The 27796-nt window shown below is 41.0% G+C and overlaps 1 protein-coding gene across 6 annotated transcripts in view; it reads right to left on the bottom strand.

Annotated features, from left to right (window-relative positions):
• Window positions 1-27796, bottom strand: part of AFF3 (AF4/FMR2 family member 3) — a 628365-nt gene that overhangs the window by 493970 nt on the left and 106599 nt on the right. For 3 of the 6 annotated variants that reach the window (XM_030920547.1, XM_030920549.1, XM_030920548.1), the window contains one exon: window positions 939-1013. The exons of the other annotated variants lie outside the window; for them this stretch is intronic. In XM_030920547.1, coding sequence (XP_030776407.1) covers window positions 939-1013 — 75 coding nt within the window. The remainder of the gene's footprint in view (window positions 1-938; window positions 1014-27796) is intronic. 6 annotated transcript variants of the gene reach the window in all.

The following is a 27796-nucleotide window of genomic DNA, read 5'->3' as shown; positions in this document are numbered from 1 at the left end:
ATTTGGGAGTCCAACCAGTGACCTTCATATAACGGGGACTGCAGCCTCTGGAATCTTCTACCAACTGGGAGGCTCACAGCTCTAACATCATGATCACTGATCACACTAAGAACTCTCTGGGGTAGCTGTGGTGACTGACAGCGACCAGCCTAAGGAAGGTGGGAGATGGGAAAGACGCTCTTATTCACAGAACCAGACTTCCAGTTCCCAGCAGAGGGTATGAAGGTCCTGCCCTGCTTATGGACATCTGTAATATGAAACCCGGGCTTTCACGAACATTGCATGGATTTCAAATGGAGACTGCTCTGAGGACATATGACCCACACTGCAGATGGATATGAAGTAGTCTTTAATCAATAGGAGAATTCTAGTTTCATTATGAACTTCTAGCTTTTGGAACAATATTGACACCTGCAGTTAAAAAACAAAAAGCGGCCGGGCGCGGTGGCTCACGCCTGTAATCCCAGCACTTTGGGAGGCCAAGGCGGGCGGATCACGAGATCAGGAGATCGAGACCATCCTGGCTAACACAGTGAAACCCCTTCTCTACTAAAAATACAAAAAATTAGCCGGGCATGGTGGCGGGCGCCTGTAGTCCCAGCTACTTGGGAGGCTGAGGCAGGAGAATGGTGGGAACATGGGAGGCGGAGCTTGCAGTGAGCCAAGATCTCACCACGGCACTCCAGCCTGGGTGACAGAGCGAGACTCCGTCTCAAAAGAAAAAAAAAGGCTTGAACAGCATGCATCATAACTCTTCCCTTTTCCTATACACACAGGGACTCCCACACCCATGCTTGTTGCCCTCAGTCAGGTCAACCCAACCAGACACACAAGACCAGTGTGATGCACAGAGTGGCCTTAGGTAAGATGGAGCAGGCAGGTGGTCATTGAGAATGATTTCGGGGCTTCCCAGAAAGCCCCCATGCCCAAAATAATACCTCCTGCATCTGCTGGCTGATGACTGAAATTCCACAACTAGAGAGTCATTCCTCTGGTTTAAGATGTCTTCACCCCTGCAAGAAATATAAACACCACAAGAAGGGGAAACACTTTAAACCTGATTAGCCTTGAGTATCTTAGCGTGCACGAGTCTGTCAGCATATTTTCCAGAGGCCAAGGGGAAAGGATCCAGAATCCCAGAGGGGCAGAATGGGAGGCAAGATGAACAAAGGAAGGGAAAACAGTAGACGCAGCCCTGAAAACAGATTCATACACTCTACTTATTTTTCAGTGTGGCTTAAATGTTTAAGACAAAGGCAATAGGATAAAAACCAAAATTAATTAGGCAGATATCGGACCCAATACATTCCCAGGGTCTGGGAGTTGTGAGTCATGTCCTATTCTGAAGAAGTTGGAGGTGAGAAAAAGAGGCTCCTCTTTAAACCTGCCTCATCCCCCAACCCCTTTAAGCTGAAAGATACCCCCAAAGCACTCCAAGATGCTTTCTAAAGCATCCAGATTGCTAGATAAAATCCACTAATGAGGTTCTACCCACATAACCAGCCTACAGCTCCTAATACCAAGGAGCGGACACCCTCAGGACCACTTACTCATAATCTACTAATGGAAATCCACTAGCCGTCTTTTCAGGGGCCCGCCATCATGCTTGTGCCATGCTTCCACACCCTAAGGTGAAGCCAGAATGACCCAAAATGGCAACGTCCCCACTTCTTCAAAGGAGAGGAAAGGAAACTCGAAAAGAAAGGCAAGGTCTTCCCTTTGGTTTCTCTCCTCCTTCCTTGGTGGGCAGCTCTGTAGCCTCTACTGAGCTGCTTCTTAAAACTAACCCACCCATTCCTTAACTAGAACCACAAGCCACCCCCACCCCCCACCACATGTCATTTCATGGCTAGGGAGCTAAAATGTCACTTGCTTAAAGCGGCTGTCACTGTAAGAGAAAGGCTGGGCTTCCCACCCCCTGTATCTCCCTAAGTGTCTGAACTCTCACCTTTCCACCAATACTAAATGTTTTGACTCATAAAGACAGTAGCTTCTCGACAGTGAGCCCCCATTCCACTAATTACAAGTGAAAATCGTGCCGGTGCTCACCAGCCTGCAGAGTGCCTTTCTCTTCATCTCTTGCCATGAAAGCTTAGCCTTCTTCATCCCTCTGCCATTTGAGCAAGGTGAAGATCATGCTTTAAAAGCAAAGAAAGCTTTCCCCTGACAAGCTGAAAGTCAGGTCAGCTTCCCCTGGGATGGCTGACTTAGGTCTAAGAGAATTCCGATTCCCGGCATGCCAACATATACATTAAATTCAAAATGTGTGCACACGTTATGAGTTATGTCTCTTTGTTACCAGCAGATGGTAAAAACTTCTATCATCCGTAAAGTTGTTCCTATTTCCATAAAAATTATAAAAATCACATTCCTCAAATGTATGTCACCAAACGTATTTATTTATTTTGCATGAAATTGGAGGTAGCCAACGGCTTCAATATTATTTGTTATTTGTTGCAGATGCATAACATTCCCAGAAAAATGAACCTTTTTAATCAACTCCTTTTAAAGGGCCTATTTAGGCCGGGCACGGTGGCTCAAGTCTGTAATCCCAGCACTTTGGGAGGCCGAGACGGGCGGATCATGAGGTCAGGAGATCGAGACCATCCTGGCTAACACGGTGAAACCCCGTCTCTACTAAAAAATACAAAAAACTAGCCGGGCAAGGTGGTGAGTGCCTGTAGTTCCAGCTACTCGGGAGGCTGAGGCAGGAGAATGGTGTGAACCCGGGAGGCGGAGCTTGCAGTGAGCCAAGATCGCGCCACTGCATTCCAGCCTGGGCAACAGAGCGAGACTCTGTCTCCAAAAAAAAAAAAAAAAAAAAAAGCCTATTTATTTTTAGAATTTCTTTTTTAAATAGCAAATAAAAATGTAGTAAAAAACATTTTTGATCATTTCTCACTTATTTGTTTTAAATCTATAAATTGAGGTATCTTGTAGAGCTCCAGCCAAGGCCAATGATGCTGGTTAAGTAGAAATAGATGTCTAAACATGAAACTATCATCATTTCCAAAATTCATCTATTCTTGATCATATGGTAACAGTATGAAACTAAGTACAAGTAACATCTGTGAGCCTGATGGCTTCTCTCTTCCATTGAGCTCAAAACACTTCACCTATATGTCCCTTAATTATCCTCACAATGCTCGCTGGAGAAAGACAGTGATGGTGAATATTATGACTGGGTTAACTTTTCTAAAGATCAAGAAACTTAGGATAAGAGTTTGATCATCAAAACAATGTCATAAAGAGACACTGTGTAAAAGGAACAGCAATGTCCAAAGTACCTTACTCAGCTCTGCCCAGAGAACAGGAGATACCCTGGAGCCAACAAGTGGTGGCACCTCCTAAACCCTGATGTCTACACGCCCAGTAGTGAGAACTAGTTAACATGAGCCCCACAGAAGCAAAACAGGAATAAATGAAATAAGGCAAGCTATTTCCCAGTCAGACAGAGAGAACCATAAGAGAATTCCAGAATAAAGTCTCAGCTGTTACAATTTTTTACAGCCCCCAATTGACAAAAGACAGAAATCAGTCTCTTTCCACAGCACACACACAAAGCAGACCTATGTAACCTATAACTGTGGAATGGAAGATAGAGGAGTGAATAAAAAAAGTTAAAAAATGGTAAGATTCTAAAGTTGCCCAGTGAGGACTACTGATGTCACTACTTTTATCAAATGCTACCCACTCATCAGCCTGCTGCAATCTCTCCCTAGGCTGCCCTACTGGTGAGAAAGGTGCTGGAGCCAGGACAGCCTGCCCTCTGGCTGAGCCACAGGTTGATTCAGCAGACCCAGCCAGCCAGTGGTGACAACCTCCTCCCCACTGCACACATCCACATGCAGCCTGATGAAATCTGATGAAATGCAGTTTGTTTTGGAGCACTTGCTCCAAGCAAACTGCATTTCCCATGGAGGAGACTTTTAGGCAAGGGTATATGAAGCCAATTATATCCCTCGAGTAGAATCATCAAAATGTTTTATTCTTATTTTTTAAAAATTATCCAAACTACCGATGTATCTCCAGGGTTGTGGGGGTCTAAGAAATAAATGAATTCAAGGAAGAGAATGAACCACCTCTCACCTATCTTTTGGAAAAAGTTATCATGTTTTGCATGTTTTTAAAATACTGTCCTTTTCAAGTAGCAAAAACACAATTCACTTTCATCCAAAAGCATTTTCTGAATGCCACTGTGTCAGATACTAGGGAGACAGGGCTGGGATTGAGCCATCCTGCTGATGAGAAGACAACAGTCTGGGGCAAGGAGAATGGGGAGAAGGAAGAGGGGGACCCTTTCACAAGCAAACAATGTGAGTAGCCTGTGGTCAGGGCACAGGGCAGGGGTAGCACAGGGAATCAGCATTGTTTCCTGCAGGAGACCAGCTTTGAGCTGGGTCTTGAGAAAAGGGCAGGTTAAGGACAGGGAAAGGAAGAAGGGCTTAAAGGTACAAAATACATGGATTACTAGTAAGTGGCCTTTGGGAGTATATTCAGAGGCTGTTATGTTATCCTCTCCATACCACCTTACTTCCTTTTTTTCTTTTAGACGGAGTCTCACTCTGTTGCCCATGCTGGAGTGCAGTGGGGCGATCTCAGCTCACTGCAACTTCCACCTCCCAGGTTGAAATGATTCTTCTGCCTCAGCCTCCCGAGTAGCTGGGACTACAGGCACGTGCCACCACATCAGCTTTTTTTTTTTTTTTTTTTTTTTTTGCATATTTAGTAGAGACGGGGTTTCAGCATGTTAGCCAGGATGGTCTCCATCTCCTGACCTCGTGATCCGCCTGCCTCAGACACCCAAATTGCTGGAATTACAGGTGTGAGCCACCGTGCCCGGCCCACCTTAGTTCTTTAACAAGGTGGAATTCCTCATTTAAAGTTTCGTTTATGTGGTTTACCCACTGCTAACTTATCACTGCTACCTCACTCTAAATAGTTTCGTCTGATCCCTTCCTGAGAGCAGATTTGGTCTGGAGCAAATGCATGAAGGGTGGATTCAGAGGAAACAGAGAAACACTCTCCCCCTTTTTACGGTTCGCATCAGGCTGCCTCTAAGCAGCCTGACCACAGAGAAGACAATCTTTTCAGACACTTTTTGAGACCTGACGACATGATAACATGCTCTCTGGGCATGGACTTGGAGCCATGAGGGTGAGCACGAAGAAGAAAAGGCATAAGGAGGAGAGAAGAATATTCCCCAGAAACTCCTGCTCTCCGGTGCAGCAGCATAAGCACTGTGTATAATTAAGGAAATTTAATCAAACACTCCAAAATTATAACAATTGTTTGAAATTTAATGAGGCAAACTAATTAACATCTCTTATTTATAAAGCAAATGATAAAAATCAGAAATTGTTTTTTAAATCAGAGTAAAGCAAGGTTGCTGAAGTGTACTTGCAAATTCCCTTCTTAATCTATAGACATAGCTGGTGGACTGAAAGGCAGAGAGTGAGCATGGGACAGAGTCAACTCAGACAGAGGAGGTGGGGCTGAAGGCAGAATGTGGTAAAAAGACAAGAATCTCCCAACTGGAATCTTTGAAGCCCTGAGTTGTTGTGGTTGTGATGATACAGGTGCAATGGTGGTGACAGTGATGGTGGTGGTGACAGTGGCAGCAGAAGTCCTGGTAGTAGTGATGATGGTGGTGATGGTGATGATGGTTATGGTGGTGGTGGTGGTGGTGATGGTGATGGTGATTGTGGTAGCAGTGGTGACAGTAGTGGTGAAGGTATTGGTGGTAGTGGTGGTGTAGCAGTGGTAGTGATGATGGTGACGATTATGCTAATGGTGGTGATGGTAGTGATGGTGATGGTGGTGGTAGTGGTAGTAATGGTAGTGGTAGCAATGGTGATGGTGATGGTGGTGGTGGTAGTTGTGGTGATGCTGATGACTGTGGTTGTGATGATAATGGTGATGGTAGTGGTGGTGATGATGGTAGTGGTGGTGATGGCAGTGGTAGTGGTGGTGATGGCAGTGGTAGTGGTGGTGGTGGTGACCGTGGTAGTGGTCATGATGGTGATAGTAATGGTGGTGAACATGTTAGTGGTAGTGATAGTGATGGTGATGGTGATGGTGGTGGTGGTTGTGTTGATAATGGTGATGGTAGTGATGCTGATGGTGGTGGTGATGGTGGTGGTAATGGTGTTGGTGATGAAGGTGGTGATGGTGCTGGTGGTACTGATGGTGATGGTGGTGACTGTTATGATAATGGTGGTGATGGTGGTGATGGTGGTAGTGGTGGTAATGGTAATGATGGTGGTGGTTGTGATGATAATGGTGGTGACATTAGTGATGGTGGTGATGATGATGATGCTGGTGGTGGTGGTAATGGTACTGGTGGTGGTGAAAGTGGTGGTGAAGGTGCTAGTGGTTAAAAATCTGTTGAAGAGTTGAGAAATAGTCAACAGTGCATATAACAAATTCTTAAATCCTAAAGAACATGATTATGCCCCTGCTCACTTATACAGGATTTTTCTTATGAGCCAAGTAATTTCAGTTCCCATGAATGTTCTCTCTACCTTCCCCCAACAGCACTACAACATTGGGTCACCAACACTCCCTCCACCCACTGTGCATTACTTCTACCAGGGACTCCTCAAAAATATCGGTCCCCTTTTACTTGTTTGTCTCTGACCACAAACAAGTAAAGGTTTTCTCAATCATAATTCAATCTTGAAAATATTTTCTGGAAGCATTTCTAGATCTTTACTTTAGCTGTGCTGACCTGTTCTACCAGAATGGGAATGAGACTGAGGGTGGTCTGCGCCATAACCACTTCTGTGCTATATCTTTTGAGAAACTATGACATTAAAGGGAGACACAAAGTCACAAACACCCATAGACACGTTTAACCCACAGTCATCCCAAATAATTTTCTGGGTCTATGTCATCCTCCCAGGCCCATCTGGCCCACATTAAGTGTTGCTAGTTAACAACTACTCTGCATGGACTTTACATGAATTACTGCATTTAAAACCTCAAGAGTCATTCTCCCTATTTACAGTGAAGAAACAAGAGGCTCTGAGGTTAACTAACTTGTCCAAGTCCCATAGCCAGTAAGCGACATCACTTACATGTGAAGCCAGGCAGTCTGGCACCAGAGACCAAATTCTCAGACTCTGCTCCACTGCCTCCCTGGGGACCTGCTTACTGACAAGCTTTGACAAATGGTACCTTCATCCTTTGTTAGTAAATGCTAGGCAAAAGGGTGTTAATTTACAGATCATGACTGTTTCAGTTCATTCTTCCAAGATCTGCTAAGCCTCCTTGGTTGATATATATAGGTTAATTTTAAGAATTCTTCTAAAACCTATAAAATATAACTGGAATACGCAATTCAAATGACACAGCACTAGCAGTGAACTAATACCCTAGTCCCTACATTTTTTCAAACAGAAGATTTCAGAAGCTGTAAGGTAAACCGACTCCCACATTCTACCAATTTTTCAGTGTGAATTCTGCATACTGAATTCCTTAAGAAATACAGAATGCCACAGTGAGTTCATTTTATGAGAGAGCTAGCACAGTCGAGTTGCTGCAAACTGGTACTGGACACTCATCGGTTTTTCACTGATCATTCACTGAGTCCCAGCTCCATTTCTAGTTCAGCGGAACGATGACTGTTTCAAATCTCTCTCGTAAATACACTCCAGTGGGTTTTAGAGAGATGACAGATAAATGACAGCTTTGCATTTCCAAGGGTTAAATGCTTTTCCTGAGGGATCCTAAGTCTTGGTGCCATGAGAACAAGTGTCAGGTTCTAATGGAATTGTTCCATGATAAATAAACTGCCAGGCTGTATGACAAGCAGCTTTCCGAGTCTTTCCATATAGTATAAACAGCAGAAGTTAATTTGAGTTTCTTAACAGGACCTTTTTCCTTTACAATATAAAAGTGCCTTGGGATGAAGCAATTACTCTGATTTACCATCTTCTCCTTGGTAGAATATAAAGATGCAGCAGAACCTCACAAAGGCAGTAACTTAACCAAATGAGACCCACTTGCAAAGTCCCTACTATGCTATTTCAAAGCGCTCCTTTCCCAGCAGCAGCGCAGGGCTGTCATTAATCACAGGTGTCTGCGATGAGAAGGATGCTGAATCCCAGGGCTTTTCATGGAAGAGCCAATAAATTATTTTTCCTCCACCAAATGCTCAGTTAAATTTCATTTTCACTTTACGGCCCCAGTTTCTAAACTTCAGCTCCTAGGAATTTTAAAAGCTATCTACACAATGCGTCGTATTTTATAACATGCTTATGTTTTAACCATGATGCCCTTCCCCGCAATCCTTGCTGTGGCCACTCAGGGTCATGGGCTGGTGCCTGAAGTCGGAGGGGAGAAGGGTGTCTGAGCCCTCTCATCCAGTCCCGACACTTCAGGTGGGTCAGTCTCATGGACCCAGAAGGCCCAGAGACCCTCAACATTAGCCTTTAAAAATGGCTCATGCTCTTCCTGAATCCAACTCGACTTCTTTTTCTCCCAGGACCACTGAGGAGACAGGCTGTGGTTGAAATGGGATTTCTGAGAAGGAGTAAGAGTCACCTTGAACTACTGCCATCCACTGAACTGAATCAACTTACTTGTGAGGTAGAGAACAAGCCCTAGGCTAGAAAGAAGATAAATAGAACTGACTTTTCAAAAAGGAAGAATTAAAAGGAGATGCATGGCCCCAAATGCCTCATGATAGCTAATCACCCTGACAGGCCAACCATCACGGTTCTCCACGGAGACAACACAGGTGGAAACTACCAGAATAAACTCACTAATGTACCTGAGAAGGACACCCTGTGTGAAGAGAGAAGAGAGAAGTGCCTGTTTTGGTACAGGCAGTTTGTAAGCTTAGCTAGAAGTCTCAGTGGGTCAAGAGGACAGAGAAGAGAGGAATAAGGCAACAAACATATCAGAATCTGGAGGAGAACACAGAACAGCCCCCGTGGTCACCACAAAAGCAGAATCGGGGTGTGAGATCAGGGGCTTGGTTCCTCAGTCACCAGTGGTCAGATGCGCCTCAATTTCCCTCCTCCAACCTTCCCTCACTCCGTCTTCACACCCTTTCCTCCCCTCTGAGGGGAGCCCTTTCTCCTCCCCAGGCTAACTAGCCCACCTGGGCTCTGAGGCCTATCCCCCCAACCCCACCTTCCCACAGATGCCACTTTCTCCTGTTTGCTCTTGGTCTCAACTGGCTTTTTCGAATCAGCAAATAAACCTGGTCAAGGCCCCTCCGTACGTAGAAAAAGAGAATGATAAGCCTCTCTGAGCCTTTCTTGCCATTACACCTTCTCTTACCAGCAGTAGTTTTCTGCAAATCTGTCTATACTTGCTGTCTCTCTCCAATTCCTGGTTTCCCTAAACATGGAATCCGGTTCTCCCATTCGCAGCCAGGCTTCAACTTCCTCATGGGGCAATCTGTGGATGCTTTTCACTCCCCTACCTCCCCTTGGCTAGCACTGCCCTTCAGAGGCCTCCTTCCCTGGCCCTCTGGTACCATGAGATCATGGTCTCCCTCTTGTCTCTCTGGTTGCTCCTCAGTTTGCTTGCCATGTTTCCCTCCTGTGCCACTCCAGGCTGGTCTCTTCTCAAGTGACAGTCTTCCTGGGACATGTCATTCATTCCTTGCCTTCAGGTGCCATCTTCATGTTGATGTTGTATAAGTCTCCAAGACTCACTCAAATCTCTCTTCTCAGCTACCAATTATCCAACTCCCTATGTGGCCTTCTCAAGTCAGGTTTCTCATAGACAGTCTGCATGTCCAGACTTAGCTCACCACCACGCCAACCCCAATCCCAGCCTCCCCTTGTTGCCTGTGTCAGCAGACTGCAGCACTACCCACCTAGTTGCCTGGGTCAGAAATCTGGGCATCATCTGGACTCTGCCATTTCCCATGCCCCTCATATCCAATCAATCCCCTCTAGACCTGTCAACTCTACTATCTGAAGACCGCTCACATTTGTCCAACTCTCTCCTTCTGCACTGCCAACTCCTTGGCCCAGGCCTCCATGGGCTCCCTCCCAGCCCCCTGCAAAGCCTCCTAAAATATATCTCCCAGCTGTTCTTCCAACCCCAGCCCAATCGCTCCTCCACCGTCAAGCCAAGGTGGTGGTTCTTAAGAAAAGAGCAGTTGGTCATGCCACTGCCCTGCCCTCAGGAGAGAGTCCCAATCTGGTAGCCATGGCTTTGCAGGACCTAGCCCCTGCTCATCTGCTCAAGGTCAGCTCCCAATCTTCCCAACTGCTATGTTATGGCTCCTTCCTGTGCCTTGAACACCTCTGCTGTCCACCTGCCCACTTCCTCCTTGTCTTGAAGGTCTCACTTTAGTGATTTTTCTCTCTTGGGAACATTCCCAGACTCCCCTCACCAAACCTCAGGGCCCTGCATAAGTCCTATGTAGAACCCTCCACTCTCCCGCATAATGGCACTTCTTATGCTAATTATCTGAATCCTTTATTAAACCGTACCATAAGAAGAAAGTCTATATCTAGTTCCTATCAAACTGTATCCTCAGCACACAGAAGAGTGCCTGGCACTCTAATTCCTGGTTTCGCCAAACACGCAATCTGGTTCTCCTGTTTGCACACTGGCACAGAGTTGGCACTGAATAAAACAGTATAAGATACATTAAGAATATGTAGTAAATGAATGTTTCATGCTTTTTCCTTCCTTTTCAAAATTTAGGCTGTATGCATATCACAATTCGAACACACAGAACTAAACCCCATTCAGATCCTGGGTCCTACGTTTTATTTATTGTTAAAGAATTTAGTAATAATGGGAATCATAATAACAGTAATATTGAGCCTGGTGCTGGAGAACTTGTAAAGAAAGTTTATATTGGTTATTTTATTTACCCCCTCAACAAACCTGTTACGTTGTCCTTATTTATACAAAACACAAAATTTTAATAAAAGCACATAAATCTAAAAATGATACAAGATCTGTGCCATAAACATTATTATGCTCATTTTATAGATAACGGCCTTTCATCAATGAAAAAAGTGGGGCTTAGAAAATTTAAACAATTTGCCAGAGTCACACAGTAAGTATTAGATTCTAAGTTGCATAGGAAATTGTGGATATTAAAAACAATTTAAATTTTTAAAAGTTTATGTTTTTTAATTAAAAAAATATTTAATGCTCATTATACACAAGGTAGCAGCTACACAGGACAAAAAAATGTCTGTGACCACAACTGCCACACAGATACTGCAGAGGACGTTTCTACAACTTCCTTTGGTGAAAACTCTGTAGTCAATTAAGCTTGACTCAGAGGAAGACATTAAGAATTATGAATTATTTGAATTCCACAGTTCTATAATTCATTCCATGCTAGTGACACTAAAGACGATTAATTCTAAATATCCATATAACAATGTCAGAAAACCAAGGGTTCTTCCTACAGCTGTGGCATCACTCACAAGTTCCCAATTTCAGTTAGACACCTAATCTATCATACAAATATTTTACTCGATTCCCTAGAACATTAGGAATGTTATACATCATGGGGCTGCCTAAGCACGATCACCATCACAAATCTTTAAGAAATGTTGCAAAGAGGACATGAAGTCCACTCTGACAACATGTTTGTTTCCTCTCACCTTAAAATGTCTCCCCTTTTTTCTTTTTCTTTTCCTCCCTTCCCCTACTTTTTTGGGGGGAGACAGAGACTCACTCTGTCACCCAGGCTGGAGCGCAGTGGTAGGATTTCAGCTCCCTGCAACCTCCGCCTCCCGGATTCAAACAATTCTCATGTCTCAGCCTCCCAAGTAGCTGGGATTACAGGCAAGCGCCACCATGCCTGGACAATTTTTTTTAATTTTTAGTAGAGATGGGGTTTTGCCATGTTAGCCAGGCTGATCTTGAACTCCTGACCACAAGCGATCCACCTGCCTTGGCCTCCCAAAGTGCTAAGATTACAGGCATGTGCCATTGTGCCCGGCTGTGTCTGCCTCTTTTTATGTTTCCCATATGTACCCACATAAAACACAGCAAGTCCAGTGCCACAGGCAATACAGGCAGCTAGCTCTGTGATATGGAGATAAATGTATTAACGTGAAGAGAGCCCATGAAGAGCCATGAAGGCTCTTCTTTCTCAAAACACGGCACAGAACAAACGACAAGCTAGGGTAGGTGGGGTTAAGCATTTAGTAGGACACACAGGAAGAGGTGGGGACAGACATTTCACATTTCTCCCCATCCTTGATCTCTGCCAACTCAACATCAATTAGCCCTCTGCCGAGGTAGTCGGCCTCCATTCTGTGGGCTTCCATCTGGGTTTCCCAGCTGTCTGGGCCCTTTAGGGTGTCCATCCACTGGACTTCAGAGAACACACCTCTCAGCTTAGCTGAGAACAACACCTGGCTCCCAGTAAGCACTCAATTACCATTTGTCGAATGGATGGATGAATAAATATCTGGTGTTCCTTCTCACTGAAGCCCTCCCTTCACTGAACAAGTAAAGATAAACAATAAGTGAGATTTCTCTGGTCTTCCTGGACAGTAAAGCACATACTACAATATATAAAGCTGCTTCAGGTAAATTCTGGAAGCAGCAGCCTCAAGGAGTTGATCAAGCTAGCTTTTACCAAATTTTGTTTATGACTGGCATAAAGAAACATGGAAGCGTCACACTGTCCTTTTGGAATTAAAATTCTACATGCATTAACAGAAGATACTATATATCTTCCGGGAAACATACTAGAAAATTACTAAACTTGAAGATGTCTTGAACAAGAAGCAAATGATTCTGGGTCATCTCAGAATTACAGAAGAGGGAGAAACAGCAAGGCTTCCCGTCAAACAAGAAGAATACTTCCTATCACTGGACCCATCGTTTCCATGGAGCCCCCTCTGCCTTCAAAGATATTAACATTGTGCCAGAAATGAGAAGATTCAGCTAAGGTCCAAGCAGAGACAAGTCAGGACTCTGTGCCTTAGACCCTCATCTCAAGCAGGGTTAAGAAACCAATCCATACACTGTGATCAGTGGTTGGCAATGTTAAAGTGCTCTGCTGAGGTAAAATATCACTAATACCTGAATGAAAGATGATTAACATAGCCACAGTTCAGTAAGAAACACTATTTCTCCATCTCAGACAGGTAGCCTCGGTAGACTGTCATTAAACACTGACTGAACCAGCAACAGCATATTCAGGAATATATCTTTCATATTTAGAATTTCACTACAGAATTATTTATAATTATAAAACAAAAACAATTGTAAAACAAATGAAATATCCATTCTTAGGACACTGGTTAACAAATTATAGCACTTCATACAATGGAAGACTGTAGTCATTGCATTGGATGGAGTGGATTTAAATGTATAGATATGGGGAATATCCAAGATATAAATATTAAGTGAAAAGAATAATTTGTAGAAAAGCATGGATTATATAATCTCTTGTACATAAAATGTGTGTGCATTTATAGACACATGAAAATTTTAAAATAGTTATCTTGGGGTGAAGGATAGAATGGTGAGTAGTAGGGAATAATTTATATTCTTCTGCCTTAGTTGGGGGTTTTACCACACATATTACTTTTTAAATACAAAGCATTACGTTTTTAAAAAATTGACAATGTAAGTTTCAATTTGTTCTTTCCCTTCTAAACTATCTATAAACATGAAAAATGTAAAATTAAGGTAGTAACTATCAAATACAGCACAGGATTATGTGCTACTCTATACCAGGATCCTGGCTCTCCCTAGCAGGCTAGGCCTATTTTCTTGGTTCTCCTTCCTTCTAACCAACCCCTTCCCTTCCTTACTCCTCAAAAACGAACTAGACTATTCAGTAGCTCTTCTATACACCAACAGCAGCTAAGCAGACAGTCAAATCAGGAACTCAACCTCTTTTACAATAGCTGCAAAAAAAGCAAAATACTTAAGAATATACCTAACCAAGGAGGCTAAACACCTCTACAAGGAAAACTACAAACCACTGCTCAAAGAAATCACAGGTGACACAAACAAATGGAAACACATCCAATGCTCATGGACGGGTAGAATCAATATTGTGAAAATGACCATAATGCCAAAAGCAATTTACAAATTCAACGCAATCCCCCATCAAAATACCATCATCATTCTTCACAGAATTAGAAAAAAAAATTCTAAAATTCATATGGAACCAAAAAAGAGCCTGCATAGCCAAAGCAAGACTAAGCAAAAAGAACAAATGTGGAGGCATCACACTATCTGATTTCAAACTATACTATAAGGCCATAGCCACCAAAACAGCATGGTACTGGTATAAAAATAGGCACATAGACCAATGGAGCAGAATAGAGAACCCAGAAATAAACCCAAATACTTACAGCCAGCTGATCTTCGACAAAGCAAACAAAAACATAAAATGGGGAAAAGAACCCCTTTTCAACAAGTGGTGCTGGAATAACTGGCCAGCCAGATGTAGGAGAACGCAACTGGATCCTCATCTCTCACCTTATACAGAAATCAACTCAAGATGGATTAAGGACTTAAATCTAAGACCTGAAACTATAAAAATTCTAGAAGATAACATTGGAAAAACCCTTCTAGACACTGGCTTAGGCAAGGATTTCATGAACAAGAACCCAAAAGCAAATGCAATAAAAGCAATGATAAATAGCTGGGACTTAATTAAACTAAAGAGCTTCTGCACGGCAAAAGGAACAGTTGGCAGAGTAAACAGACAGCCCACAGAGTGGGAGAAAATCTTCACAATCTATATACATCTGACAAAGGATTAATATCCAGAATCTTCAACGAACTCAAACAAGTCAGTAAGAAAAAAACAAACAATCCCATAAAAAAAGTGGGCTAAGGACATGAATAGACAATTCTCAAAAGACGATATACAGATGGCCAACACACATATTTAAAAATGCTCAGCATCACCAATCATCAGGGAAATGCAAATCGAAACGACAATGCGATACCACCTGACTCCTGCAAGAATGGCCATAATAAAAAATCAAAACACAATAGATGTTGGCGCAGATGTGGTGATCAGGGAACACTTCTACCCTGCTGGTGGGAACGTAAACTGGTACAGCCACTATGGAAAACAGTGTGGAGATTCCTCAAAGATTTAAAAATAGAACTACTATTTGATCCAGCAATCCCACTACTGGGTATCTACCCAGAGGAAAAGAAGTCATTATACGAAAAAGATACTGCACACACGTTTATAGCAGCACAATTCACAACCACAAAATCGTGGAACCAACCCAAATGCCCATCAATCAATGAGTGGATAAAGAAACTGTGATTGAGGGCCGGGCGCGGTGGCTCAAGCCTGTAAACCCAGCACTTTGGGAGGCCGAGACGGGCAGATCACGACGTCAGGAGATCGAGACCATCCTGGCTAACCCGGTGAAACCCCGTCTCTACTAAAAAATACAAAAAACTAGCCGGGCGAGGTGGTGGGCGCCTGTAGTCCTAGCTACTTGGGAGGCTGAGGCAGGAGAATGGCGTAAACCCGGGAGGCGGAGCTTGCAGTGAGCTGAGATCTGGCCACTGCACTCCAGCCTGGGTGAACAGAGCGAGACTCTGTCTCAGAAAAAAAAAAAAAAAAAAAAAAAAAAAACAAGAAACTGTGATTGATATGTGTGTGTGTGTGTGTATGTATTTATGTGTATATATGTATACACATATATATGTGTGTGTGTGTATACATATATATAATGGAATACTACTCAGCCATAAAAAGAAATGAATTAATGACATTTGCAGTGACCAGGATAAGACTGGAGATTATTATTCTAAGTGAAGTAACTCAGGAACGGAAAATCAAACGCTGTATGTTCTCACTGGTATGTGGGAGCTAAGCTATGAGGACAAAAAGGCATAAGAATGATACAATGGACTTTGAGGACTTGGGGGGAAGGGTGGGAGGGGGGCAAGGGATAAAAGACTACAAATAGGGTGCAGTATTTACTGCTCAGGTGATGAGTGCACCAAAATCCCACACATCACCACTAAAGAACTTAGGTAACCAAACACCACCTGTGCCCCAATAACCTATGGAAAAATAAAAATAAATAGACAGAGAAAAAAGGTGAACTAGACCAATCTTTCCACAAACCTATCCTATAGGCTTTAATCCCAACCAAACTCCAGGTTGACTAAGGACATTCCAAATCTCAAAGTAATTCCTCTGTACTCAGGCAGGCGAGAAACAAAAACAAGCTCACTGTACCTATTCTGACAGCATCTAATTTGTATCTGCTCCAGAATAATGGGGTCCTCTGAAAAATAAGCTGCATTATTCCCCAGGACACCTCAGAAGACAGCAGGTCTTCTGACACCAGGCCTGAGGGCTTCTCTTTATAAACTCAACTTGTCTCCTTCCAAGAGATACAGGACCTCCAGACTAAACTTGGGTACCAAGGCTTCTAGAACTTTTTAGTTTATAGATAAATAACAATGTACTGAACCGCCAAGGCCTTCCAGGAACTCTGAATTCTACTCTTCTGGCTACAGATTTACTAACTGTCTATTCCTCTTCCTTATTCATTCCCCTAACCATATCTCTCCTACCTTTAAAATGTCATCAGTCGTCTTCTCCGTTTTTGCATAAAACTGTATCCTTTACTCCTATCTAGTCAAACTTTGCTGTTGGATAAACGTGACTTACTATTTCTTCTCAAGTTAGTATGTAATAAAATTAGAATTTTAGATAAAAACGCGTTCCCTGTTCCCAAATATTTACATTTTAAGCGGTTTTTTCTGACTAGGATTTACCAGTCTTACACAGCAAGGAAATCATCATTATGTTACACCATTTCTTAGTATTAATGTTAAGCATTTTATATTTTCTTAAACATTAAAGGTTGTTAACTAATAGTATCTCATTACTGTACTATGAAAACATTGGTAACTCTGCGAATTCACTGTGCCATTTACTATCCATGTGAATTATCAGGCATCGGGCACATTAAATTCACAAAAGAATGATAAATATCTGAAAACTGCATATCTTCATTAATCATCAAGGAAATACAAGCCAAATCAAGGTGAAACCATTTTTACCTACGAAGCTGAAACAGTTTTTTCAATTAGTTGGAAAGGTAACATTCAATACGGGTGACAGTGGTGTCCCCCAGCCAGCTGAAGGAAGAGTAAATCAGAAGAAACTTCCTAAAAACAATTTTGTATTTTGCAGTACATACTCAGAACCTTTAAAAAGAACCTTTTACCTCGATAATCTCCTCCTAGGAATCTGACCAAAGAAACCTGTCAGAAATGCTCAGATTTGTATGTATGAATTTTCATCAGAGAACTGTACAGAAGAGAGGCAAACTAGAAGAAACCTAACGTGTAATAATCAGAAAATAATTAAATCATAATGTAGCTATTAATACTTATGTACCTCAATAATACGTAATGACACAGGAAAGGCTCATAATGTAATGTGAAATGGGAAAATTATATAAACAATATAAAATGTTTACATTATAGAAATGGATATTTGTGTGCATAGACATACATATACATGAATATATCCATAAAATAAAACCTAAAAGACCACTAAGATGTTAACAGTGGCTATTCTTGAGATATAGAAGAAATAAAATTTCATTTTTCCATTTTCTGTTCTTATCATTTTTGAATTTGTTTATATTAAACATTTATTATTCCTTATACCTATTAGGATGGCTACTCTCAAAAAGACAGAAAATAACCAGCGTTGGTGAGGATGTGGACACACTGCAAAGAAATCCTTGAGCACTGCTGGTGGAAATACAAAGTGGGCACAACCACTGTGCAAAATAGTATGGGAGGTTCCTGAAAAAATTGGAAGTAGAATTATAACATGATTCAATAATCCTACTTCTGGGATTATTCCAAAAGAACTGTATCCAAAAGAACTGAGAGTAGGGTCTCGGAGAGATATCTACACACCCATGTTCACAGCAGCATAAAGCACAAAAACCAAGAGGTGGAAACAACTCAAGTCTTAATGGATGAACAGATTTTTAAAGTGTACATGCTCACACAATGGAATATTATTCAACCTTAAGAAGAAAGAAAATCCTAATATGTGGTCAATGTGACAGGCTGAATTATGTCCCCCGAAAAGCCATATGTTGAAGCCCTAACCCCCAGTATCTAATGTATTTGGAGACAGGGTCCCTAAAGAGGTGATTAAGTTAAAATGGGGTCATTAGGGTGAGCCCTAACCCAATCTGACTGGTGTCCTTATAAGAGGAGGAAACTGAGACAGACACAGAGTGGCATCAGGGATGCTCGGGCACAGAAGAAGGGCCACGTGAAGAGGCAGCAAGAGGCCATCCGCAAGCCAGGGGCACGGGCATCAGAGGAAACCGGCCAGCACCTTGATCATGGAATTCCAGCCTACAGAACGGTGAGAAGATAAGTTTCTGCTGTCTAAGCCATCCAGTCTGTGGCATTTTGTGATGGGATCCCCAACAAACTACCGCATACGACATGGATGGGCCTTCAGGATATTATGCTGAGTGAAATAAGCCAGTCACAAAGAGATAAATGCTGCATGATTCCACTTACAAGAGGAATCCAGGGTAATCAAATTCATTGAGACAGAAAGTAGAAGGACAGCCACTTGGGTTTGCAGAGAGTGGGAAAACAGCATTTGTTGTTTAATAGATATAATTTCAGTTTTGCAAAATGAAAAGAGATTGGTTGTACAACAATATGAATGTACTTAACACTACCAAACTATATACTTAAAAATAATTGGTTGGGGCCGGGCGCGGTGGCTAAAGCCTGTAATCCCAGCACTTTGGGAGGCCGAGACGCGCGGATCGCGAGGTCAGAAGATCGAGACCATCCTGGCTAACACGGTGAAACCCCGTCTCTACTAAAAAAAACAAAAAACTAGCCCGGCGAGGTGGCGGCGCCTGTAGTCCCAGCTACTCGGGAGGCTGAGGCAGGAGAATGGCGTGAACCTGGGAGGCGGAGCTTGCAGTGAGCTGAGATCCGGCCACTGCACTCCAGCCTGGGTCACAGAGCGAGACTCCATCTCAAAAAAATAATAATAATAATTGGTTGGGCACAGTGGCTCATGCCTGTCATCTGAACACTTTGGGAGACCAAGGCAGGTAGATTGCTTGAGCCCGGGAGTTTAAGACCAGCCTGAGCAATATGGCAAAACCCTGACTCTACTAAAAATACAAAATAATTAGCCAGGCATGGTGGTATGTGCCTGTAGTCCCAGCTACTCAGTAGGCTGAGGTAAGAGGATCACCTGAGCCTGAGTGGTCGAGGCTGCAGTGACCTGAGATCATGCCACTGCACTCCATCTTGGGCGAGAGAGGAGGAGGAGGAGGAGGAGGAGGAGGAGGAGGAGGAGGGGGAGGGGAGGAGGAGGAGGAGGAGGAGGAGGAGGAGAAGAAGAAGAAGAAGAAGAAGAAGAAGAAGAAGAAGAAGAAGAAGAAGAAGAAGAAGAAGAAGAGAAGAAGAAAAAGATGGTAAACTTCTTGTTATATATATTTTACCACAATTTTTTAAAAGTAGATTTGAGCCTTAAAAATTGTTTCACAATTATACATGTTGACACATTTCATTAATATTTCAGATAAAACACTATATACGTAATTTTCCTCACTAGATATCAATAGCAAAATAACAGTATCCTAGAAGTTTACCTCAATTTTACACTATGGTTTGTCATTAGGGAGTTGCAAAATAAAACAATGAGATACCGCTACACACCTATTGTGATGACTAAAATCCAAAAAGCTAACACAGCTGTTGGGAAAGATGCAGAGCTGGCTGGAATATAAGCAGCTGGATATGGCTGCTTAGGAAGGCAGTTCGGCAATTTCTTAGAAACTAAACATAGTCCCACCATGCAATCCAGCAATCATGCTCCTAGATATCTACCCAATTGATCTGAAAATGTACGTCCATACAAAAATCTACACGCAAATGTTTATAGGAGATTTATTCATAATCACCAAAATCTGAAAGCAATCAAGATGTGCTTCAATAGATGAACCATTGGTGGTACATTCATAATGGAATATTATTCAACAATGAAAAGAAACGAGGTAGCAAGTCACAAAAACACACAGATGAATTTTAGATGCATATTGTTAAATGAAAGAGGCCAGCCTGTAAAGCTACATATTGGATGATTCCAATTATATGACATGCTGAGAAAAGCAAAATATAGAGTAGTTTCCAAGTTGAGGACAGGAAGGTAGAGAGGGTTGAATGTAGAGTACAGGAGATGTTTTAGGGCAGTGAAACTATTCTGTATGATACTGTGATGATGAATGCAAGAAATTAAGCATTTGTCAAAATCTATAGAACTTAATAAATACAAAGAGTAAACCTTAAATCTCATTCATGAGATTAGGGAGATCCCAGGAAGAAAAGCAGAATGAGATAAAACAATATATACGCATTTTAAATATATTTTAAAAACCTTACTTAACAGTATGAGGAAATAAAATGCTGACCCAAATAATAACTTTAGAAATAAGTGGAGTCTGTAAGAAAAAGACAAAAGGAACTTCATATAAATATCATACCCTAGTTGATAAAGCTGTTTCCAAATGGGAGTACAGGATGAAAATGCTGAAACTGCTATACATGTATACTGGAATTGAAGATTTAAGTAAATAGATGGTAAACAATGGAATCAAGATTTCTCAATGTTGAAGCAGAAGGGAGATGACACATAAGCAAGGGAAAGAAGTTAGAATGATCCATGTGATAAATGGATGAGAGCTGGAGACACCAGGATGAACTCAGTAGCCTATATATTAGCTTACTCTAGATAGAGGGTTACATATAGAAATGTATACACACACACACAGAGATTAGTATATACACATATATTTCCTTGCCCTGTCAGCTGAGTGACCCTGCACCCAGCAGCAATGAGTACACCTAGCATCCCAATCTTCATTTCTCTTCATTTCTTTTTTTTTTTTTTTTTTGAGACGGAGTCTCGCTCTGTCGCCCAGGCTGGAATGCAGTGGCGCAATCTGGGCTCACTGCAAGCTCCGCCTCCCGAGTTCACGCCATTCTCCTGCCTCAGACTCCCGAGGAGCTGCGACTACAGGCGCCGCCACCTCGCCCGGCTAATTTTTTGTATTTTTTTTTTAGTAGAGACGGGGTTTCACTGTGTTAGCCAGGATGGTCTTGATCTCCTGACCTCGTGATCTGCCCGTCTCGGCCTCCCAAAGTGCTGGGATTACAGGCTTGAGCCACTGCGCCCGGCCCCCAATCTTCATTTCTAATAGAACCAGGACTCTTTGGAAAAATGGCTGATTTTAGGACTGGGGCAAAAAATACACAAAATAGGCCTGAGGCACCTTGTAGTGCAGAAAGCAAGAAAACGCTCACAACAACAACACAATAATGGGTATGTATCAAAGGGTTACAGGAGTCAACTGAGTTTCCAGTGGCTAAAGCTCGAGCAATTTGAGCAACACAATAACATAGTATTGGCTTATCACTTGAAGTATAAAACAAATATCCACATCTAGGAGTCCACACAGTAAATAAATGGGGAATAGCTGAATCACCCATGCAGAAGAATTCCAAATAATTTATGTAGATATTCCAGTCTTAAGGAGGTGAAGCATAGCACTGCACTCTTTAAGAATTACAGCTATATGCAACAACATCAATCTCACAAACATAATATTGAGTGTCACATATTGAAAGTATATTATATTGAAAGAAGCAATACAGAGAAGAATACCTACTACATAACTCTATGTCTGTGATGTATCAAACGAGTAAACTTCTAGTCTTGGGATTCAGCAAATAGTTACCTCTAGAGAAAAGGGAAAGGGTAATGATTAGAAGAATGCCCAAGAGAGGCCGGGTGTGGGGGCTCACGCCCGTAATACCAGCACTTTGGGTGGTCAATGAGGGCGGATCACGAGGTCAGGAGATAGACACCATCCTGGCCAACATGGTGAAACCCTGTCTCTACTAAAATTACAAAACAAATTAGCTGGGTGTTGTGGCGCTCCTGTAGTCTCAGCTACTCAGGAGGCTGAGGCAGGAAAATTGCTTGAACCCAGGAGGCGGAGGCTGCAGTGAGCCAAGACTGCGCCACTGCACTCCAGCCTGGGCAACAGAGACTCTGTCTCAAAAAAAAAAAAGTATGCCCAAGAGAGATTCTGGGATTCTAGCTGTGCTCTGTTAAACTTGATCACTGATATAACTTCTGTCAAAGTTTTCAAAGTTCTAACCAATTCAATGAATTGTGTATCTCACACTGTATACAAAACCAATTTCAGTTCAGAAAAAGAAAATATGAACTTAATTTTGATGTCATGAAGAGATCTAGTAGAGTTTTTCTCACATGGGGATCCAATTGACCCACTAATGGTTAAACAGACCATTATTTTCCCACTGCTCTGCAGTGCCAATTTTTGTCAAAAGTCATGTCTTCATGTATGCTTAGTTCTGTTCCTGGCTGACTTTTCAATTCCATGTATATATTTGCCTATCCCTGCATCAACACTGTGTGTCTTAATTACTACAAATTTATAGCTTACTTATCTATTTATTTACTATAAGTAATAAGAAAAATATTTATTATAAGTAATAAGTAATTACCATAAGTAGTAAGTAATAATTACTATCCATTTAAGTCTTGATGTCAGTAGAGTAAGTCCAACAACCTTATTCTTTTTCAAGATCGGCTTGTTATTCCTTATCCTCTGTACTTTTCATACATGGTTTGGAATCGGCTTGCCAATTTCCACATACAATTTTGTACACAACTGTTGGAAACTAGTTTGGGAGCAAGTACGTCATATCCTTGCATATGCTGTACCCATATTTCCTTCCTTGCCAAATGTGGAAGCATAGAAATGGAGTTTCCCTTCGCCTGGGTGCCTGAGTGAGGCTGATGTTGCAAAGAGCTTTCACCCGCATCAACACATGACAAACACACAGGGTTATCAAGAAATAAACCTCATTATTAAAAAAAATTAAATTATATGGCCCTAAAACTTAAGGTAAGAGAAAGTATTAAAAGAGAAAGATTTGAGATTTACTGTGGATTTATTTTAAATATCTGAGCTATGATAAGCTATATGCGTACATATCCTCCTGAACACAAATGTGGGATATGTGAATTGTTACCTCCATGTGAGTTACTTGCAACTCTCTGAAATTAACTCAAACCATTTACCAGATGGTAAATTCTGGAGATAAATTTAAAATATGCAAAACAATGCTAACTGACGTTTCTATGAAACACAGAGTATCTAATGGTAACTTAACATTTTAATTGTGGGAAGAGGAAACAATATAGAATTTTTATTTCTAATATTAGCTTTGAATGATAATCAATTCTGATTTGCAAAATGGTCTGTGTTTTGTGAACAAATCAGCATTTCCCACTTGCTGTTTTTATTGGACAATAAAAGCCATATGAGCTAAGAATTCATCAGGATTAATAAAAAAGATGCAAATTCTTATAATACAATGTTCCACATAACTTTATAAGAACCTCTGCAACAGCTTTTTGTGTACATCAAATTAAGATTTACTATATAATAAAATTATGTAGTAATAATATTCAACCTCTATCTAAAGTCATATGATTCTTCAACATTTATCCACTGCTACACCACAGTACATAAATCATGCAGGCAAATTCTCACAATACATATTACATAGGGCACAGAATTATGTTGATTTAATTCTCAATAAGAAGTGAAGCAGTAACTTGTTACTTCAGACTGGCAAATCAATAGCAAATGCTTGTTCTAAGATTGGTTATCACTCCAGTCATGCAAGTAGCTTAAAAACTGACATATTAGCATTGACAAAAGGATTGCTCTATTTGTTTTCCAAAGGCTTTCCCGCATGACTCTACTTAGTTTTATGCCAAAGAAGATCAATCTCTTTATTCAACTTGTCAATCAGAAAACACATGTAGAAACAATGATTTTATTGCAACACATAAAAGGACACTGAATCATATAGGATGAAATAGAAATAAAATGCCAAAGTATTAACACGCCTGTAAACAGAATTAACATATATATAGACTTAAATGCAAAAATAAAATTAAATATAGAAATTAAATCTAAAGGATAAAAATCAGTTGAACAGACTTACTCCAATCCTCGGTTTTCAAATACACCAATCTCTTTTCATTTTAGAATTTTAAAAACTCATTAGAAGGACTAGCTTCTTCCAACACAATGAAAGTCCACAGACACCTAATTTTCCCTTTTTTTTTTTAATCTGCAAAAACTAAGCTTCCTAGACGGATGATAATGCTGGCACATTTATATCAGAATATCAATGAAGAAAACGTTTCTCTTCAAAACAAGGATTTTGAGTGATTCGAAATTACACTTTACATAACAAAGAACCAAGAAATATAGATGCCTGGCTTTTGATCTAGTGCCTATCAACAGAGCCCCAGAAAGGTCTACATGGAACACCGAGGAAGAAAGCAACATAGTTCACAGGATCTCATGATGACCTCAGCTCCCCCGGTTCCACCAAAGGTCACTCAGGTTCCCATGCATGAAGTATTCCATGTCATTCACATTGACTCCCTTCTGTAAATTTTCCTCTGTTTTAATGGATGAGTAGCATAGTGCCTGGTTGTAAAATATGAAGTCTGACCTAGGAAAGGAGCCAAATCTTTGTCCCAGTGTCCATTCCCCTGGGGATCCTCATGTCCCCAGATTTCAGCTCCCTGTATCCTCAAGGCCACCAAGGAGGCAGCACACCACTCCACACCACCACATCATAAACAATACACCCCTGTGTGCCAACCATGGATCTCTTTGCTATGGCAACAATCATCTACATATCCTCAGTACCTGGTCGTGTTTGCAAAACTGTGAACTCTCAATGAGTATTTGTTCAGTGAAAGAACAAGAGAATATATAGGACGTGTGTGATCTTAAGCACTTAACATTGTAAGTTGTTCAAATTTTAGTCTCTGGGCACCTGTGGAATCACACAGATGCATGAAGTGGCACATGCTTTGAAGACGCTCAGGCCAAGACATAACCTCACTTTACACCAACTCTGTCAAAACAAGGCTGCCGATGAAGCATATTTCACCCAAGTATTAGCATCCTACATGGAGCCTTTTATTATGCTAAAGAAATCGTCACTGAATTAGACAACACTTTTCTCTGACCTTATCCAAGAATACTGTTGGTGTGCAAGGAGTTTTCAAGGGTGAATAGATCACATTTATTCAACAGGAGTGAGCAGACATCCCAATGATGAATAAAAATGATTGTTGCAGATTATGATGACTGTTCAGTGAACTAAGGATGACCACCAAATTCTTGTAGCTGAAGCAACCTACTAACTTTTTTGATCAGCCTTAGCCGAGAAGCATATGGGCGCAGACACCACAAAGGATCGTGTAGCAGAAAGAGCATTACTTGGATTCCACGATATGAGCTTTAGTTCCAGTTCTGCCTTTTAGTTTACTTAAGCACTTGAAGAGCAAAAACCTTCTTTTCATCTGTATATCCTCAGTACCTACCAGTGTTTGCAAAACTGTGAACTCTCAATGAGTATTTGTTCAATGAAAGAACAAGAGAATATATAGGATGTGTGTGATCTTAAGCACTTAACATCTTTGGGTTTAAGTTTCCAAATCTTTAAAAACCGGGACATAGTAAGGCAATGCATGCCTTTTACACTGGGTTGCTGAAAGAACCAAGCAAACTAGCAGATATGAAAGTTATCTGTTAACCATAAAGTCTGTTACAAAGGTACACTGTAAGTAAAGAAGCATTCTTCAAATTGGGGGTGGTGGAAACAATGAGGCTGCTTCAAGGAACAAGGCCTTGAAAAGCCCAGATTTCTCCTCTGTCCCTTGAATCCCTTAATCTACCTCTTGGCTTAAAAGGGTGTTCAACTCACTGAGAGAAAAAATTGATATGGTTCTAATCAAAACGAAAAGTGTGTGCCAAGCTCTGAAAAATACAGTGCTAAAAAAAATTAAAAAAAAAAAAACTTTCTCAAAGTCTTTCCTGGCAACAGTCGCCCTCATGAATTTCCCCACTAACACGATGGCACCACCCTGCTCACAATGTGCCAGCCCTTTCCCAGCCACCCCAGGTCCGTCTACTTGATAATCCTAGCATTGCCACGTTACCCTGGCACCCATTAGTATCTTACCAACTTTTCTAAAACCTAACTTCATATAATTACAAATCCACGAAGAAAAGTGGGCGCTTCAACCAATTTACTTTTAGATTTTAGAATAACAGGTAAAATATTTGGGAAAAAATACATTTTATTCTTACCTTGTATTTAAAAAATGAATTCCAATAAATTAAATTATTTTTAAATAAAGCTCTTAAAAAACAAGACGGAAAGGCAGGGGCTAGCATTCCTAATCATTAAAGCAATGAGAGACAATGTAAAAAAATGGATATATTTGATCATGCAATCATATACACTTCTATGCATCTGTAACTACCACAAAGTTACAAGATTAAAGATAAACTAGGAAAAAGATATGTGAGGTATAAGAGAAGGGGCAGTAGTCTCATAATACATATAAAGAGCTCTTACAAATGAAAATGGTTGAAAATCAGAGAAATATGAGTTAGGACATGAATAGTAAGTCATGAGGTGTAGGTTGGCGGGGGAGAGAAAGTAGCCAAACAAGTATAAAAGCAGTAGCCTACTCCAAAAAATAAATAAATAAATAAATAATAAAAAGAAGAAAAGGGAAAAACAAGGACATACCATTTTTACCTACCAAATAGGCAAAGAACTAAAAAGTGTAACCCTCAATAACCTACAGACAGCTGTGCAGAGCAGCAGGAGGTCTCATGTGCTCCTGGTGACAGCCAAACAGGTAAAATCCTTCTGAAGGGAAACTTGGCAATATATCCAAAGCATTCTGAAAGCTCGCGTCCTCTAATCAGTAATTCTGTTGTTAAAAACTGTTACTAAGAAAATTAGCAGCAATGTGTGCAATGATTTCTGCACAAGAATGTTCACCATAGCACATGTTCACATAACAGCCAAAATATTAGAAGAAAAAAACCTCCATGTCCAATGGAAGAATAGTTGTACAAGTTATGGTGTATTTATGTAATGTAGTTTACAAACGTGTTTTCAAGAAAAATACGGTGTTTAATAATAAATGTTTACAATACTAGTGAAAATATAAGATTCAAAACTATACAGGGTATGATCTGAACATATGTGAAAGGCCCAAATAGGAAAACACACATTTTATACATACACATATTGGAGGGTATATTTATTTTATATATATTTATTTATATATAAACATATTTATTTGATATATTTGATAAATATAAAAATATATAAAAATATCTATTTATATATAAATATAAAATTTATATATATCTATAAATATATAAAATATATAAATATATGTTTATATATAAGTATATCTATCTGTTTATATATAAACATATATGTGTGTGTGTATATATATAGTGTGTATATACACACACACACACACACACACACACACACATATATATCCGTAAGAAGGTCAAGGGCAGTAATCTCAACTTCAACCTTGAGTGTTTTTGTGTTTTTAGTTTTGTTTTGGAATTATTGGATTTGGATCTCTGCAGACTCTGAAATGACAATGGGTAAAAGAAAAATTTTCAAGGTCAATTATTATTTCAAATTAGAAAACTCTAGGCTTTATTTCTTTGCACCTGAGAAGTCCTCATCAAGCCATTAAGGGAAGAGGAGAGGGTGAAGACGCTGCAGCCATCAGTCCCCTGCAATGAAGTCTAAGATAGAAGGATCAGCAGGAGGCGCCCAAGGACACCTCGACTGGGCTGGCACATCTAAGCCCCGCCTGCTT

Source organism: Rhinopithecus roxellana, chromosome 17 (genome assembly GCF_007565055.1).
Source record: "Rhinopithecus roxellana isolate Shanxi Qingling chromosome 17, ASM756505v1, whole genome shotgun sequence".
In the NCBI taxonomy this organism is placed as follows: Eukaryota; Metazoa; Chordata; class Mammalia; order Primates; family Cercopithecidae; genus Rhinopithecus; species Rhinopithecus roxellana.
This window is presented reverse-complemented; position numbering and strand designations above follow the sequence as displayed.